Source organism: Lepisma saccharinum, chromosome 28, assembly GCF_977018435.1.
Source record: "Lepisma saccharinum chromosome 28, izLepSacc3.1, whole genome shotgun sequence".
Classification (NCBI taxonomy): domain Eukaryota; kingdom Metazoa; phylum Arthropoda; class Insecta; order Zygentoma; family Lepismatidae; genus Lepisma; species Lepisma saccharinum.
Window position 1 is genome coordinate 4,278,077 of NC_139256.1, and position 18,503 is coordinate 4,296,579.

Below are 18,503 nucleotides of genomic sequence, written 5' to 3' on the forward strand. Positions count from 1 at the left end.
ATTGTATACTGATAAATATTAGGTTTGGTTTGACTGGAAAAAGTTATTGCAAAGCATTTTGTGACATTAAAGTTTAATTTATTTTTGATGCTCTATCTTTGCGCATTTTCCAAGTCTTTTTGCAAATTGAGTGCATCGCTTTGCATCTATAATTACTTTATATATATTGTGAGCTTTGGAAAATTTTATGTGGTGTGAGGACATTTTGGGGGTGTTAGGGGGTGGGTGTGTGGATAAATCACTGGCCGGGAGGTGCTAGATGGAATAGTACCCCTAAATTTGCCTCAGCCTCCTCCTAAATTTTCAAAGCAAATTTGAATCTATTACAAACGGAGAATTCAATGTAGATAATTGAGAGTTCGAAAAGTCCCCGCACTTAAAGTTTGAGAATTTTTTGCTCATAATTTGTTGAACTTGTCAACGTTATGAATACAAGAATTTAGTAACTATATCTTGAAATACACAAAAAGTAACGTTCACGTTCCACTAGTACTGTGACGATAAAAATATGCTTTTCACGTTTAACGCCAATTTTAAGTACAAGGCAATTATCTATGCTCCATCATCGCAAAGCTGACATTACTGTGATAAAGACATAGCAGAAGATCTGGAATGAGATGACTTTGTGGTAGAATTCGCAGCGTGTAATAATAGAAAATGTGTGCTATAATTACTAAGTTTGTGGAATGAAGTAGTCACATGTAGTGCAAGTCTTGTAACAGATAAGAAGGAAGCAGGTTTTCTTTATAAATACAATGCATTTATTGAAGCATGGAGAAGTAATCTCGTGTTCAAATGTGAAGTAGAGAATCTCAAATTAAATTCGTTAATCTTCTTCTTATTATTATTTATATATATATACACGTATATATTTAAATGGATGTGTGTGTGGGTGTGTGTATATGTTTGTTCCGGCATAACTCTCGAACGCCTGGAGCAATTTCAACCAAACTTGGTACACGTATAACTTGCAATCTGGAAAGAATACTTTTGGGTAAGTTACCCCTGGCACCCCTAGGGGTGGGGTGGGAAGGGGTGACATGTAAAAATAATCCAAAACGACCAATATTAAATTCCGCACAAACAGACATCCGTGACTCTATGCAATCTCGCACAACGATAGTGTTTCTCGGGTTGTCTAACATTCAGGCTGTGTTGCGAAAACGACCGATATTAGTGTGGAATCCATAGTTTTCGTGACACTCCCAATGCGGTTCAACTTCAAGTTCATCACCTATCAGCATGGGGGGTAAGAAGGGGTGAACAATAAAATGCCACAAATGACCTAGATTATTGTCAAATCCATAGTTTTCGGAGTCGCTAAGCTAATTGGTGACATTCACGATGAAATAAAATTAGTTACATTTTACACTATAGTTGGAATTCATTATTTTCCTGGCTAATAGAAGATTGGGATAAATAAATACCCGGGCAACGCCGGCTAATCAGATAGTAATAAATAATGATGACTAATCTAGTGTTTTCAACAAGATAGTTAGTTGGAATTAACAACATTAGATTCAGATGAAAATGTTAAAAATGACCTAGAGCAGTGTTCTGTCAATTGAAAAGTTTATTTAACTTTCTGGAAAGACAAAAATAACATATCATCATTATAATGAGTTTTCCTAATTTCATTTTTCAACCTTATATGCAAACATGTAAATCGAATGACATCATGTGCGTATTTTTGTAATACACAAAAATTCCCAGTCACCTGTACTAAAAGATTGCTGCCCTTCTAAGTTTCCTAGCAGCCCCCTCCCCCCCCCCAAACACACACACACATTTTCAAGCCGGTTCTAGTGTGACTCAAGCGTCAACCGTAGTGCACTTATCTATGTTTTTTGGGTGTGTTTGTCATTGTCATTCAATCCATTTCACCTTATTACCATTCATCTCATCGACGCGATTAGCCAAAAGTAGCAGAAAAGCGACGTAAAATCAACAAAATGAACAAAATTTAATCATCGCTAACAATATGATCACCATAACAGTAAGGAGTATTATCCAGTTCCGTGAAGGGAGTGGATTTTCTAGTATCACTCCAAAAGCAAAAATATTAATTCCGATTTTGTCTCATAGATGGCTCTTGATTTGTGATATCTTCAAATGTTTATTTTGCAGCCGTGCTCTATATAATACCATCGTATTTCTACTCAGAAAATGAATATGTAATAAGAGTAGATTGAATTTGAAATATAATTATTGATAAATTACGTTTATAATTAAGAAGTGATAACTAAAATTCACATTATAGCAAGAATTCACTTTTTTTCTGTTGTGAAATTGTCATATGGTCAATGTAAATTACCTTGAAAATGTTTTACAATAGTTGAAATTTTTGTGGGTGTTTCGACCACCTATAAAACAGAAATTATGTTGCCTACACGCAGAGTTGATGCACTTTTGATGCACATATTGACACAATTAAACGTGTGATGTTGGTTTCCTTGAAATTATCGTAATGATCTCAGTTGATGCATTTTCAGTGCATCACACGAAACTGATGAAATTTGGGGAAATTACTTAAATATGGAATACCAATCCTTCTTCTTGCAAATTCAGCTAACTATAGGGGAGAGTCGTACAGCACCGGCCACCTTAAGCTTATTGATTTTAACTGATAAGGGATTAGGAGATAGTCGGATTGAACATAGTAATATGATACCTCAATGCATACTTTAAGGAACACGGGTTTAATTTCTCTGAAATGTTTTCAGAACTACAAGATATATGCAAAAAAACGAAAAGCTGAATTTTCAATGAGTGGAAAAATTGTCGTCCAGTATCGGTGCTGGTAACTATTGATAAATGCTTCAGTTTTATGAAGAAACTGTGAACTGTGTGTACAAAGGTATGGTAGTTAACAAATGCGGAAATAAAGTCCGTTAAAGCAGAGTTGAAATCACATTTTTACAATATTCACAAAAATACAAAATATTTTCTTGGTTTACGCATTCAATATGTGCCAAACTCCACATTCGGTACACTGAACCCAATCTTCCTCAATGGACTCTCAAATTATGCATTTTGCAGTCTCTACAGTTGTCTTCTTTGTCTTCTTATTTACTGAGGGGCATAAACTTATTGTCCAAGTCTTTCATATATGAAAGTAATGGTTTTTTTCCATTTCGTCATCAAACGTCTTCTTAAATCTGCCCATCTGAGGTGTCAGGTTCACTTCCATACCACGTTGAATTGCTCTCAATCTATCTCCTAGCGTGCTTCTTGGTAAACAATATATACTAGCGGCTTGTCTTGCTGTCATTTTGTTTGTCATTACCTCATTTGCCGCCTCTTTCATGGCCTCTTCAGTCCATTTACCTCTTTTGTTGTCCTCCTCGTCTGCCATCTTACTCTGAAAACAAATGCAAGCAGGACTGTAGTAGGTGCATACGAAATTCTGTGTGGCCGATACTGGACGACACTTCGCTGGCCGATACTGTACGATCATTAGGTGGTAACAAAAGTTCCGATTACAATTTGTTTATAATCAATTTGCTATACTATTTACAGGTTTTCGTATCCTTATAGAATACCGATAGACTGAATCTGGCAATAAAATCAAACACTTACCTCGAACTCGAATACCGGGGCCCCAGAAATAACTTCTTTCACGCAGCCACTTGACTCTTCACAGTAACACAGGCACAGCTCTCACAATACTGCGTGAAAGCGGGTGATCCAGAACTATAACGCACGCGAATACATACACTTCCCTCCTACTCCCGTGAACTACTGCTATGTAGCGTCAAATGTCCGAACTAGCAATTGGCCGATACTGTAGGACGGCCGGTACTGTACGACTCTCCCTTAAGTACTCACAAAAGTAAATGTTAGATTTTCGAATGTTTCTTAGAGTACCCACCGTTCAGTTACCTTAAAAAACAGAAAAGGAAAAGAAAACAATTGAAATTGTGAAAATTCTATGCTAAGAAAAATTGCTTCAAATATGGAATACCAGGAAATGAACAAGAAGGGCTTATGGGCAATTCCATTGTGACTGGTGTGACATTCAGACAAATTTACATTCATTTTAAAATTATTTTCTTACCTCCTTCAAATATGTAACTCTACCAATTCATGTAATTTCATTTTCCTTGATGAGTTATTTAATTTTAGAATATTTCTCCCCATCTCAATTCTCAGCTACAGAAAATACATTTTTCTACTTGTGACGAATCACTTCCGAGACGTGGCTTTACGACCTGCCTCAGTCTTTCAGAAAACTCTGTGAAATATATTGGTTTACTCAAACAATTTCATTTTATTTTCACAAAAGCAAACTTTACTCGACATTTAGATGCTTTTAGTTTCTAAAAATATTACTACATACTTTTCTCATAAACATTTTTTGCCTGTGACGGGTGTACATCATGCACATGTAGGATTATGTGACAATGGAAAGGCTATGAGAATTATCACAAATAGATTCTTCAAACTAAGTTTGTATCAGAAATGAAGTAGGATACTTCAGAGCTTAAGATATAGAAACAATAAATTAGATAATTAGAACTAAATTAGAATTAATTTAGTTTTCTTATGGTATTATGCTGTATCATAGAATGAAACTAAATTAAGTGGAAACACCACACATAAAATCCCACTTGTACTATATAAATGTTTGAAACAATGTGTTATTTAAAAACCATGTTTGTATTAATAATTCCAAATTCTACATAGTTTTCTCTTTAATTTCATGTATAATAAGTGCTGCATTCAATAAAAATAAATTTACCTTCTTTGTCCATTTTCACTTAGAATCATAGAATGGCTCTTATATAGAATTAACTAACTAACTAACTCTCTAGCCTTCTTAAACCCGAAGGTTCATGGCCTTCCATGTTTCCCTATCTTGATCAAGATCTATATACTCTTTTCCATCCCTACCGATTTCCCTTAGGTCCATCTCAACGTTGTCCCTCCATCTTCGTCTTGGCCTACCTACAGGTCTCTTACCATCAGGTTTCCCAACAAGAATCACGTAAACTCCTCTTTCCTCTCCCATTTGTGCAACATGGCCTGCCCACCTAAGTCTTCTTGATTTAATTATTCTAATAATATCTGGACATGAATACAAATTATGTAGTTCTAAATTATGTAACCTTCTCCACTCACCTGTCTCCTCATCCCTTTTAGGTCCAAAGATTTTCCTAAGGATCTTATTTTCAAATACTCTCAATTTATGTTCCTCTTTCAATGTAAGGGACCATATACCCATATAATACTACAGGCAAAATTACTGGTTTTGTATATTTTAACTTTTAGTTTCTTAGATATTAAACGAGAATACAAAAGTTTATGAATAGAGAAGTAACATGCATTTCCTGAATTAAGCTTACTTTTTATTTCCTCTTTAATATAATTTTTTATATTTATAATATAATAAATTTTCATTTGTTAATATTTCTCCTAAGTATTTGACTTTGGAAACTGGTTCAAACGAGTTGATATCAATAATTAGATTCTGATTATTACCTAACACTTGGTTTCGGCCTGTAAGCATATATTTAGTTTTCTCTTTGTTAACTTCCAAACCTATCTTACAAGAATGCAAGTAAAAATCCATAACTCTTAGGTAAATGCAAGTAAAGTAACTAGGAGGTATCCCGTTTCTGAATATCTACAAGACTACAGGATTTATAAGGGGAGGGGGATTGGATCCCCAAAATTTTCGGAATCACTTCAATTATATCATTCGCACTGGAGAAACCGTCCATGGAGTTATTTTCTTTGCCAGATGTGGGGTGTAGGTAACGTTGAAGCGATATCATGGTGGCAAGGACATATTTAGGGGGTCCTGACCCCCTACCCCCGGAAGACTTACCAAGTACTGAAATTAATAATGAAAATATACTTGTTAAGTATTTGTTGTGTAATCGATGGTTATTAATTTCCTCTGAACTAATTATATTGGAATCATACGGCTTTGAATGACTTTACGAAAGAAGATTTATGCACACTAATACTCATAACAATATGCATAAAATATTAATCAGAAACTTTACTTTTCTCCAACTGCATCTAACATCCTTTTTGTTATTCAATAAATATTCAATTCTTCATCTATTTGACATTAGTTAAGTTGCCAGGTCACTTGTTTTTATATAAATTATTCCGATCTTAACTGCAGTGTAAACTAGATAATCAATATGCACTGTTATACCGTCTTTTTACCTATTCTTGTAATAATAATATAATATTAATTTATGTATTGTAATTAATATTTTTTGATTTAATATAATTCTTTTAATTTAGACATTATTATAATTCCTGAGACATTTCGTTCGGGCCCGCCCTACCTATCCCCCGAAACATTAGATACGTGCTGCATGGGGAGCAGAGGTTGGAGTACAAGCATCTAGAGGTAGAAGGAACAGTAGATAAAGGTGTTCCAGAGATAGCAACCCAAAACTTTTGCTGTCCATGACGAGATAATGCACCAATTGTTCCTCCAAATTGGGTGAAAAAAATGATTTCCTTCCAATCTTCCGCAATATCGGTTCCTGTGGTCTGGTTTGATGCAACTCAAACAGCACTCCAAAGCTAAAGCCCCTATCACACGGAACTGGATTTCTAGTAGGAATGCCCCAGTTGGCGCTGAACTAACTTTCTAGGTAGCAATCATGGCCACCTAGCTGACTGCTTGACTGGTTTGGAGGAATAGGACATGTTCTAATTGCTACTTGCTTTCCTCGACTGGGTTCTGTGGAACAGCCAATCAGAGCAAAGTTTCGCCTGTGAAGATAATCTGTGAGTGTGCAAAGGAGCTTTTTTATCTGTGGTTTCCGAGTATTACTCCAGCAATGTATAACGTATACAGCATGAAAGGCGCGTTGAGTTACACCATCTATGCTGAAGGCACGGTGTTTACATTTGAAAACACTAAAATATTCTTCCATACGTGTACAGTAAACGTTGTAAAGTATGTATTTAAGCAGCGCCATTGTTTTGTACCTAATAACATTTTATACGAAACGTTATTCCTCTCAGTTGAATAGTTATCGGCTTTTAAAAATGTGAAGTGATACATTGTTTACATCTCGCGCGGCCGCCATTACAACTTCCCTCGTTTGGGAACAAAAGTCTATCGACAAGTACACTGATAAGTATCGTGTGAGGCGAAAACTAGCAAATTGGTAGCCAGTCCAGCGCCAAGTAGGGCATACCTACTGGAAATCCAGTTTCGTGTGATGCGGGCTTTATTCTTCTTAAGGTATACAGGCACTAACTCGAAGTTCAAAATATGTAGAGATCAGCAATAGGTCTGTGCTAAAGTGCAGTAAACTTGTGCAACCCTTCATGCAGAACTCTACTGGGTAAGAAACAAAAGAAATGAGGTTTTAATTTCATTGTCCCTTCTTACAGCTTCATGACTGGAAGAGCTTCTTTTAGATCTGGTTCTGCTCAGACAGCCAATACATGCAAAGGTAGGGTGACCAGATATTTGTTGACCAAAAAGAGTATAGTCTATAGCTTGAAGGTGCGCATGCATTTTGCTCTTTCACGGGGTCCGCAATAATCCCACGCGACTTCTTGACAGTCTAATTATCCTGGAAATTATGCAAAATTAAAACTTCCATTTATTTTACACTAATTTTGCACAAAAAAACTACATTTTGTGACTACATAATATCTATTTTAATATTCTGATGCAATTCTTGAATATTCTAAAGCAAATTTCTTGGTATGTTGATGCATATAATTGGAGGAGAATATTTGCACACCAATATTGATCAATATTTTGAACAAATTTTAATTATTGTAATTTTCAAGTATTGGTATCGGTGGGAATCGGTAAGAGTATCGGAATCGGTATCGGTTCAAAGTTGTATCGGCTCAGCCCTAATCATTATCATTAAATTCCAATGAATTTGAAATATGTTTTGCTTGTTGATGGAATATGAAAATGACACTTGAAATTGTTCATAGGAAATTCTTGAGTCAAGGAATAAATACTTCAGTTTGTTGACATCTTGACGTTTTCCGTTCTGTGGATTTTAAGGCATTTTTACGCGTAAAATAATGAATGAAATTAAATAGCAAGGAAAAGAGTATATTTGTGGATTTTTGCAAATTGAAAAGAGTATAGAGTATATGAACCTCTAAAAGAGTATAATACTCTTAAAAAGAGTATGTCTGGTCACCCTATGCAAAGGAGAATCGAACCCAGGATGTTCTTCCTCTACACCACATGCACCCACAAAAGAGCGAACAATGGATTACGTCGAGTGTGTTTGTTTAGCGCTCGTAGGGCGTCATAATCCACCAGCTTTCCGCACATGCTGCGACCGGTCTGAGCCGTCGGGTGGCTACATTATAATCACTTCACCCCCGGCGTATCATGAATTGCCCTCTCGGGGGAAGTTCCGGGGGGAGGGGGTCGTCCAGGAGCCGCAGCTGTTGACAGTTGGCGGATGCTCGCTGACAAAGGCGCACAACAACCGGTCGTCCAGGATTACTGCACGGGGGACCAAGTGAATATTCATGGCGGACGGCAACGGAGCATCAAAGACCCATTTGAACGCCGCGGGGGGTGGGGGACGCGGATTTCAACTCTTTTCGCGGATTTTCCTCACTTAATTCTTGATGGATTGTAGGGGAGAGGAATTAGTATCCCATTTGTCAACTTACCCTTAACTTAAGCCACAACAATGGACAAAACCATTGTTGCACGTGTGTTCCAGAAAGGTCTCTTGATACGGCTGCCAATCAAGAATGTAATTTTGCCAACAATGGAAAATAGTGTAGAACGAATTTAATAGGCCAGGAAAATTCCAGTGCTTTCTAATATCATGATTAACGCTAAAAGGTTTTTACGTGCCGCCATATTTCCTGAGAGTAGGTCTCCGTGATGGTGCAGTGGTGACGTTGTCACCTTGTAACCAAGGAGTCCCGGGTTCGATACCGGTGCAGGCACATAGTTGTTCGGATCCCACTTCACACTGTAGGTCCAGTCCCGATTAGCCTATCTGTACATAAATTGAACACAAACACACTTTGACTTCGTGAGCGTGAATGGTTAATACTCTTACTTTGTTCGGTCCCGGGTTCGATCCAAGATGGGACTCTGTCCACATGCCATCCAATAAAGCAGCGACGCTTAATAACCTACATAAAAATCAAGTTAAAGTTCATTTGACACTCAACGAAGAACAACCAAGCTAAGGCCGAGATTCGAACTAGGCCCCCTGGCGTCGTAACGCTCTGTGCTAACCACTTTGCCAAGGATGTCAATAGGTGGAGGAGAAAAAATACAATTAAATGTCAATGATTTATCTAGGATCAAAATCTTCGATCTTGGCTTCATAGTATACTGTCAGGCTTGATAGGAGCCAAGGGCGGGTGAGCAGTCCTGTCACTGTCGTCAGCTCCCCTAACATTATGTAAACCTATTTTGTATAATTTGTTTCCAGCGAAGAGGAAAAATATAGACAGCAACAGATATTATGTTGCTCACAACTTGGTGAAGGATAAATTCGCAGAACGTGAATAGCAGCTATCACATTCGTTCATCTTGTTTACGAGCACAAGTCTAAGTAGCGGCAAGTGTTTAGAATGTTCTCTAGACTTTAGAAAGTTCTTTCATAGGTGAGCATCTTTATCTGTAATTTCGCTGCCCCTATTTAGACAGAAATCTTTCACTGATGTCATCCACGTTCCTTCCACATCTGCGTCAAAGGCAGTGATGTGCCGTAGGCTATAAGTTTACGTCTACATGCGTTGTGTACACGTAATCTACGCGTAGATTACATTGGGTTGTAGTTTACATAGAGTACTTAGACAATCTAAAGTGCACTAAAATTAATTTTCAAGAGTTTCATGAAAAAAAAGTGACATTTTCAACTATATTGGTTCCTAACGAAATGAAAAGAATCGTATTTACAACAAAATTTCTCTTCTCTTCTATTATCAACTATGGAAGAACATAAATAGTATGCAAAAACAACAACAGATGGCAGTCGTGAGGCAAAATTAGTCTTTTTCCCATAAAACACTAGAATATTTCCTATCGTAGGGTTTTCCTAGATGAAAATTGTTCGAATTTGGAAGAAAGAGTATGAAAAGTTATCTTCACACATCAGCAACTGATACGCAGTATAATTTTCTTTTACTTCCACAGCGCCCTTTGCTAAGTTATCACCTCTCGCCATGTTGTTTACATAGATTACGTAAAATACGTGTATAAAATAGTCTACGTGTATAATGTAGACTATCGTTGTTTACGCGTAGACGCACAGCACTGCTAAAAGGTCAACAGCTCCGAGGTTTTGGGAACAAAGAGGGATTTTATTTTATTGTTTCGGACGGGGTTGGAATGTACCATAAGGACTAGGATTGAATATTGTACATCTTTTCTTGTATGATATAAATATCTGTATCATCAAAAGTAGTGGAGTGTGTATGTAGTAAGGGATGATGTTAGTAGAAATCAATTGACACTTCGAGAGATATTTTAGATGTAGAAAAAACTATGGCTGAGACGATACCGCGGTATCGACCGATACCAGTGGTATCGATATCGGAGGGTATCGGTTGGAATTCATCTACCGATACCAGCCGATACTTTTCCGGCATATATTTGTCTTTCACCGAATCCCAAAAAATGCCGCACGACATTTTTGCGGAGTGTGATTAACCTATAAGTTATTTTTATTTTCCAAAACTTTTGCACGAAAAACTAAAATATTTTATTACGTAAGTGTTTAAATATTTTTATGTAATTCTTAAATATTCTAAAGCAAATTTATTGATAAATTCATGCACGTAATTGGAGAAGATTATTTACATGCCAATATTGATCAATATTTTCAACAAATTTCATTTATCGCAATTTTCATGTATCGATGAACATCGGTTCAAAGATGTATCGTCTTAGCCCTAAAAAGAACTGTAGTATTTGTATGATATTTCTAAATGTTATATTTTATGTTAATTTAAACTTTTGACAAATGGACTAGGTTTACTTATGTAAAGCCTGCTTTGAGGTTTTCTTCCTGACCATCGCTTTAAAATATGGTTTTAAATTGAAATTAGCAGGGTTAACTTTTTTTAGCAAATTTCATTCTACACACACAAGAACACGTGAAAATTTGAAGAGTCAAATGTAAAATTACAATCGGCACTTGCCGAAACCAAGTGTTAGGTAATAATCAAAATCTAATTATTGATAACAACTCGTTTGAACCAGTTTCCAAATTCAAATACTTAGGAGTAATATTAACAAATGAAAATTATATTAAAGAGGAAATAAAAAGTAGGCTTAATTCAGGAAATGCATGTTACTTCTCTCTTCATAAACTTTTGTCTTCTCGTTTAATATCTAAGAAACTAAAAGTTAAAATATACAAAACAGTAATTTTGCCTGTAGTATTATATGGGTGTGAAACTTGGTCCCTTACATTGAAAGAGGAACATAAATTGAGAGTATTTGAAAATAAAATCCTTAGGAAAATCTTTGGACCTAAAAGGGATGAGGAGACAGGTGAGTGGAGAAGGTTACATAATTTAGAACTACATAATTTGTACTCATGTCCAGATATTATTAGAATAATTAAATCAAGAAGACTTAGGTGGGCAGGCCATGTGGCACGAATGGGAGAGGAAAGAGGAGTTTACAGGATTCTTGTTGGGAAACCAGATGGTAAGAGACCTGTAGGAAGGCCAAGACGAAGATGGAGGGACAACGTTGAGATGGACCTAAAGGAAATCGGTAGGGATGGAAAAGAGTATATAGAACTTGCTCAAGATAGGAACAGATGGAAGGCCTGTGTTGCTGCAGCCATGAACCTTCGGGTTTAAGAAGGCTAGAGAGTTAGTTAGTTAGTTAGTTATCAAATGTATTGGGTGCTACAACCACGTGCATCTAGCCTTCAGGCTAAGGTAACAGAGGTACATTATTTCACCATAACAGATCTCCACAATGTAAAAACAACAGAAAAAGTTCATAAACCATACACAATTTTTCATTTTCTGGCGGATTTATAGTGTTGTAGAAAATGCTGCTTTCTTGCTTATAAGTGACAGTGAACTGCTTGTTCGTTTTGCAACATTTTCTCTTGCAGACTCCAAAATGCATGTAAATTCCAGACAATCTGCAAAATTCCCTGACATTTTCCTGATTTTTCCCTGACATTTTACTGTTTTCCAAGTTTTCCAGACGCGTAGCAATCCTGAATTAGTCACAAAATAAAATAATATGCTCCATACGATACATAACTATAGCCTCAGAAGCTGACCGACTAATGTATCGTTCAAGGCCAAATCTGAAAGGAGATGATTTACACAGAAAAATCTTGCCATGTATTTTATGTAAGCTTCAAGTAAAAAGAAAGAAAACTACATTAGCCTTTTCCCCTTTGTTTTTGGTAGTTTAAACCACCAAATAACAGTTGTTGTTTTTTTCAAATTGTTCAACTGCTCTCTTGCATGAATACATTTTCTCTGGCTATCGACCAGGTGAGTTGTGGAAAGGATTCCAAGCTTTCGAGAACTAACGTCACTCTCATCTTCAGGGTAGAAGCTCTCGAAAACTTGGAATCTTTTCCACAACTACTGGTCGATAGCCCCAGAGAATCTTTTGATAATTCGTCGCTAGCTTCAGGACTTAAGACCCAATCACACGGAACTGGATTTCTAGTAGGAATGCAGGTGGCAATCATGGCCGCCTGGCTCACTGCTTGACTGGTTTCGAGGAATAGGACATGTTCTAATTGCTACTTGCTTTCCTCGACTGGATTCTGTGGAACAGCCAATCAGAGCAAAGTTTCGCCATTTGAAGATAATCTGTGAGTGTGCAAAGGAGCGTTTTTATCTGTGGTTTCCGAGTATTACTCCAGCAATGTATAATGTATACAGCATGAAAGGCGCGTTGAGTTACATTATCTATGCTGAGTCCACGGTGTATACATTTGAAACAACTAAAATATTCTTCCGTACGTGTACAGTAAACGTTGTAAAGTATGTATTTAAGCAGCGCCATTGTTTTGTACCTAATAACGTTTTATACGAAACGTTATTCCTCTCGGTTGAATAGTTATCAGATTTTAAAAATGTGAAGTGATACATTGTTTACATCTCACGCGGCCGCCATTACAACTTCCCTCGTATGGGAACAAAAGTCTATCGACAAGTACGCTGATAACGTGTGAGGCGAAAACTAGCAAATTGGTAGCTAGTCCAGCGCCAACCAGTTCCGTGCGATGTGGGCTTTACTTAACTGACTTGTAGTTTACGAAAAAAGGGAAGCTTTAGTTTTAAGAGCAAATATTATTTTAAGGTCATTCTATACGTCATTTTTAAGATTTTTAATGTCATAAACTTCCAAGCCTTAATATTAGAATACAAGCGTCATTTCACAAGGGGTGGTGCTTCCCCTTGCTCGCTAGAGAGGGGATGCCGCCTCCCTCCATCAAGCACTTGCCATATGCGCATTCATCCGAGTGGCGAAAGAGTTATTTTGACTTAAAAACAGCCGAATTAATGACCTGGCACTCTTGAAGAGCGCGAACAGAAATCGGCTTTGAAAGTGAAGTGTTACGAAACAACGCGCGACCGGGCCCTCGGAAAGGACTCGTCGTAAGTGCGTTGGGCGGCCCCGGGAACAAACCGAGGAATAAAGGGTTGAGGGGTTGAGGGCTCTCCTCTCGCTCGGACGCCTCCGCCCCATTACCCATGCAAATGACCCCCTCCCCACAACAAAGGGACGGAACTGCGTGTAAGGTGAGGTCCCATTCAACCCGCTGCACGCGCATTCCTATTGTTACGCCTGCCCGCTCTATTGATGCCGCTAAACATTGTTCCTTGCTTCAAGGTGCAACATATGGCAAATTGACTTATGCGCGTTCGAAAAATCGGGCGAATCAAGAGAGGGGGCCTGTGGGGCTCCAGCCCCCCGTCGTCTCGAACCCAAGAAAATATTACAGTAACCTAGACAACAGCGTACTTCGTTCAGTGATGGATTCAGGGGGTGGCTCGGTGGGGAAAATTCCCCCCAAACTTTCATTAACCTGGCAGAGAATTCGACAACAGCTAAGAAATTTGGCAACGTGTTGACTTTTGGCTTCTCTCATTCACTTTAGTTTAACAAGTCAAAACAATGATCAGGATAAGCAACAAGCTTGTGTCAAGGTGTCAACTGAGGGGGACGAGAAACCCATAGAAAGTTCCATTGATGTCATCCACAGATATGTTGTTGAAAGTCTAGATGCCATAATTTCGTCCTTAATTTTTTTATAAAATTGTATTTAATGATACCTAATTAATATTTATTACTAGAGGCATGCATATTTCGTTTTTGACAAAAACACGAAATGTGAAATAACACATTCTAATGTTAATTTTTAATGTTTCTGAAAGGTGTGAGGTGCATTTTCCTTCCCTGTTTTGTCACGAGGTGATACGAAATAGACTCTTAAACACGAAATTTACCGTTTATATACCAACGTGACACTCTCTGAAGTCTGAAGTATCCTGAGAGTTATGCAATTCACGGAAAATTGATTAATTCTGCTGTAAACATTTGAGAAGCAAAAATGGACCCCTTTATACAGGAATAAACTTAATATTTTGGTAATGATTTAATGTGTTACTTGATGAGACATGTTTATTTTGTGTAATAGCGTAATTTTTAAATCAAATTTGAGATTATACTCGTATTTTTAGAACCAAAATGTCATTTTATATGCCGCTTTTTCACCGCTATAACAGCGAAATTTCATTTTAATTACCCCTTTTGAACCCGAAATTGACTCTGTTTTTGTAAAGAAATTTGGCTTTTTTATTTACCAAAAATATGTGCCTCTACTTATTACATACCAGAAGCAAGGGACAATTTTTTTAAAAAAATTATTGGTAATTAATTTGATGCATATGGTATTCACCCGCTGTGAAATTTAATGTCCTCCCCTCCCCCCAGAGGAAACTGGCTGGATTCAACACTGCTTACGTTCCTTCTCAAGAAATCAGAGGTCTCATGGTCGATCCCTGGTTAAAACTACGCTGGTCTGCGACAACAGTCATCCTTCCAAAAAATGTCCTTTTGAAGAACCAGTAAGGCATTCGAAAATTTGAAATCTGCAATTCTATTATAATTTCAATTTCCATCGCCAGAGCCTCGTTAGTCTGCAAAATGCAGTGCAGGGTGTATTACGAGAAAGAGAGATTGACAATTCAGTGCTTTCAGCGAAGGTCGCTTCACTCACTCCAGATAATAAGTAAAATAATGTTGAAATGTAGCGAAAAGAAAGATAGTACGTATAACAACTGACTTTTTCTTGCATGAAGAAGAAAATGTTGGTGACGCAAAGGCACAGGATGAACAATAATTCCTTGGTAAAATGACTATTTTTTTAAAAAAAAAAAAATTAGTGGGTTTAACTAGTAATAACTAGATATTATTATTATTATCATTATTATTATTATTGGTGTTGTTGTTATTGTTATTATAGCACGGGAGTTGCTTGTTTAGCGTTCAAGGGCACCTTTCGAAATACAGCGTGTATCACAATAAACAATTTATCATGTTCATTGTTAATCAAAATTATATGAAACACAACAATGATGTTTGTTGTACGGTCCCCAGACCGTACACCCCTAAACTTCTGCATTTGGGGCTTTGTGAAAGGCTAAGTCCATGCGCCACCTATGCCGCAGAATGTGCAACAGCTAAAGAAGACAATAAGAAACGCCCTTGCTTTGGTGGACGAGGAGTTCTTGGGAAAAGTGTGGCAAGGACTAGAATTTTGATAGGATGTGTGTCGCATAACTGGTGGAAGCCACATTGAACATTTGTAGACAGTCATAGAAACTTGAAACGTTGCTGATTGATACATAACAAATATCATTGTTGTATTCCATATAGTTTAAAAAATGTAAAAAGTAAAGTGCTCCCCTGTGCTTAGCACCACGCCATGAAGGCCACACTTTCTTGATCCGGTCGTGAGTGGGGCTGATGTGATCAGTTTAGTCGAAATGAATTCTTAAAGTTGTTCACTCTATTATGATACATACACCCTGTACTATATGCATTCATGAAATATAACATCCCTTGTGTATACACAGAGAAAAATATTTGTTTGGATTAACCAAAAAAATGGTAGTGGTGAACAAATAGTTTGTTTAAATAGGCATCAACCAATTTTTTGGTTACCAAAACCAAATATTATTTTGGTAAATCTAACAAAATGTAGCCCATTTGTTTAGGAAAACCAAATAATTTAGTCAATATTACCAAAAGATTTGTTAAATAATTTATTCATAATTACTTATGTTATAATGTGGTTAATTTTAGCTAGGATGGATACTTTGTAAAAACTAGCTGATCTCAAAATACACATTCAGAATAGAAAGTTCACGTGAACTAACCGATTTTGGAGCGTTTGTTTTTCTGCGAGATCATCATCATCATTCTTCATTGGTCAGAGGTGGTGTAAGTACCGTCCCGTAGGACTCTACGAGACACATACCTTCTACTTATATAGCTAGTCCAGAATCAAAAGGTTGCTCATGGTAGATTCACTTTTATTCACTGCAGTACATTTTCTTCTTTAATTTGTAGCTCTAATGTTCACATATCTTTCGAAGAATGTTAAAGTTTTTCACTATGATTACAATCAAACGTACCATTATTTGTTGTACAAAAACTTATTGTTTCTTCTACACATTTTGACAGAACCATCTAGCGGCCGGTATAGGAAACTCGGTATAAAGTAAGTATATTCTGAGCTTTTTTTCAGAATATTAGGTTACACAGCAACATAAAGACTCGCTTCGAGTAATTATCTATATACATGAGTTTCAATTTTCGACAAAGGATTTTCATATTACACTCGACGAAACTGGACAATCGTTATTTCAAATTCTAAAGCACGCTCACGCACATATAGTAAATTTAACCAAACGTTTTGTTTCTCTTTACTTACATATGTATCACTTTGTTTAAGAGTACCATATTTCGTCTGACCAATTTTTTTTTGTATTTTATTTAGTAATTGCAAGCAACATTTGGTTATCGGAAACAAAAAGCATAACCAAACAGCTCAACCAAACTTTTTTGGTAATTCCAAACAAACCAGTTTTTTCTGTGTACCTGTTTGCAAATGCGATTCACCTCCTATCTTTTTCTTCTTCAGGTCCCGAAGGCGCCTTCAAGAAACTGAAGCCGGAACCGGGGGCCCCTCAGTCGCTAGGTGGGGGGCCCTCGCCCACCGCTCACTCCGGCCATACGCCCACCACGTCCTCCTGCCCAACGCCAGCCAGGCGGCGGCATCGGACAACATTCACGCAGGTGAGTCCACACACGTGTGCTTCCGTTCCACCAACAGGTTTATTATTGTCTTCAAGGCCCAGAAGATTTATCGTCAACTTTCTAGCCCTACTAACTTCATTTATTCGATAACTAACTAACTCTCTAGCCTTCTCAAACCCGAAGGTTCATGGCTCTACCAACACAAGACCTTCATCTGCCCCTATCCTGAGCAAGATCAATCCGTCCATCATTACAGATTTCCTTTAGGTCCATCCCAACATTATCCCTCCATCTTCGTCTTGGTCTTCCTACAGATCTCTTACCATCAGGTTTCCCAACAAGAATTCTGTAGACTCTTCTTTCCTCTCCCATTCGTTCCACATGGCCTGCTCACCTATGTCTTCTTGATTTAATCATTCTAATAATAACTGGAGATGAATACAAATTATGCAATTCTAAATTATGTTACCTCTCCACTCACCTGTCTCCTCATCCCTTTTAGGTCCAAATATTTTTCTAAGAATTTTATTTTCAAATACTCTTAATTTATGTCCCTCTTCCAGTGTAAAGTACCAAGTTTTGCATCCATATAATACTACAGGCAAAATTACTGTTTTGTATATTTTAACTTTTAATTTCTTGCATATTATACGAGAAGATAAAAGTTTATGGAGAGAAAAGTAACATGCATTTCCTGAATTAAGCCTGTTTTTCATTTCCTCTTTAATATCATTTTCATTTGTAAGTATTACTCCCAAGTACTTGAATTTGGAAACTGATTCAAACGAGTTATCAATAATTAATTTATTCGATAATATGACCTGTTGTCAATTTTTGAGATCTCATGTGCGTTTCTTCGTGTCCGTATGTAGTTATTGCAGTGTGTTTATGTTTGTATGTGTTCCTGTTATATCGTCAGTGTGTTCTCTGATTTCCGCAGGAGCAGCTGGCCGAGCTCGAAGCTGCGTTCGCCAAATCCCACTACCCTGACATCTACTGCCGAGAGGAGTTGGCGAGGACAACCAAACTCAACGAGGCCCGCATCCAGGTTAGTGCGTTATTCTTCACCACGTTACAGAATTGCTTGCTACATGTATTCTCTGTCCGAGGAATCTGCGGAGCAAAGTTGCGCATAAACGTAGAGAAGGGGAGAAAGCGAGTGAGCGCTGCTACAAAGTGCTGGTAGCTGCAGCCTCGTTTCACCTTTCCCTCTCACGCGTTCATTGAGTGATTACTTGAGCAGATACTAATT

General features: G+C 37.4%; 1 protein-coding gene across 1 annotated transcript in view; it reads left to right on the plus strand.

Annotated features, from left to right (window-relative positions):
- The window catches only part of LOC145980575 (homeobox protein unc-42-like), a 148,567-nt gene that overhangs the window by 14,376 nt on the left and 115,688 nt on the right, over positions 1 to 18,503 (plus strand). The window contains exons 2-3 of the mRNA XM_083113609.1: positions 17,079 to 17,290; positions 18,192 to 18,299. Of these exons, the coding sequence (XP_082969735.1) occupies positions 17,079 to 17,290; positions 18,192 to 18,299 (320 nt within the window). The remainder of the gene's footprint in view (positions 1 to 17,078; positions 17,291 to 18,191; positions 18,300 to 18,503) is intronic.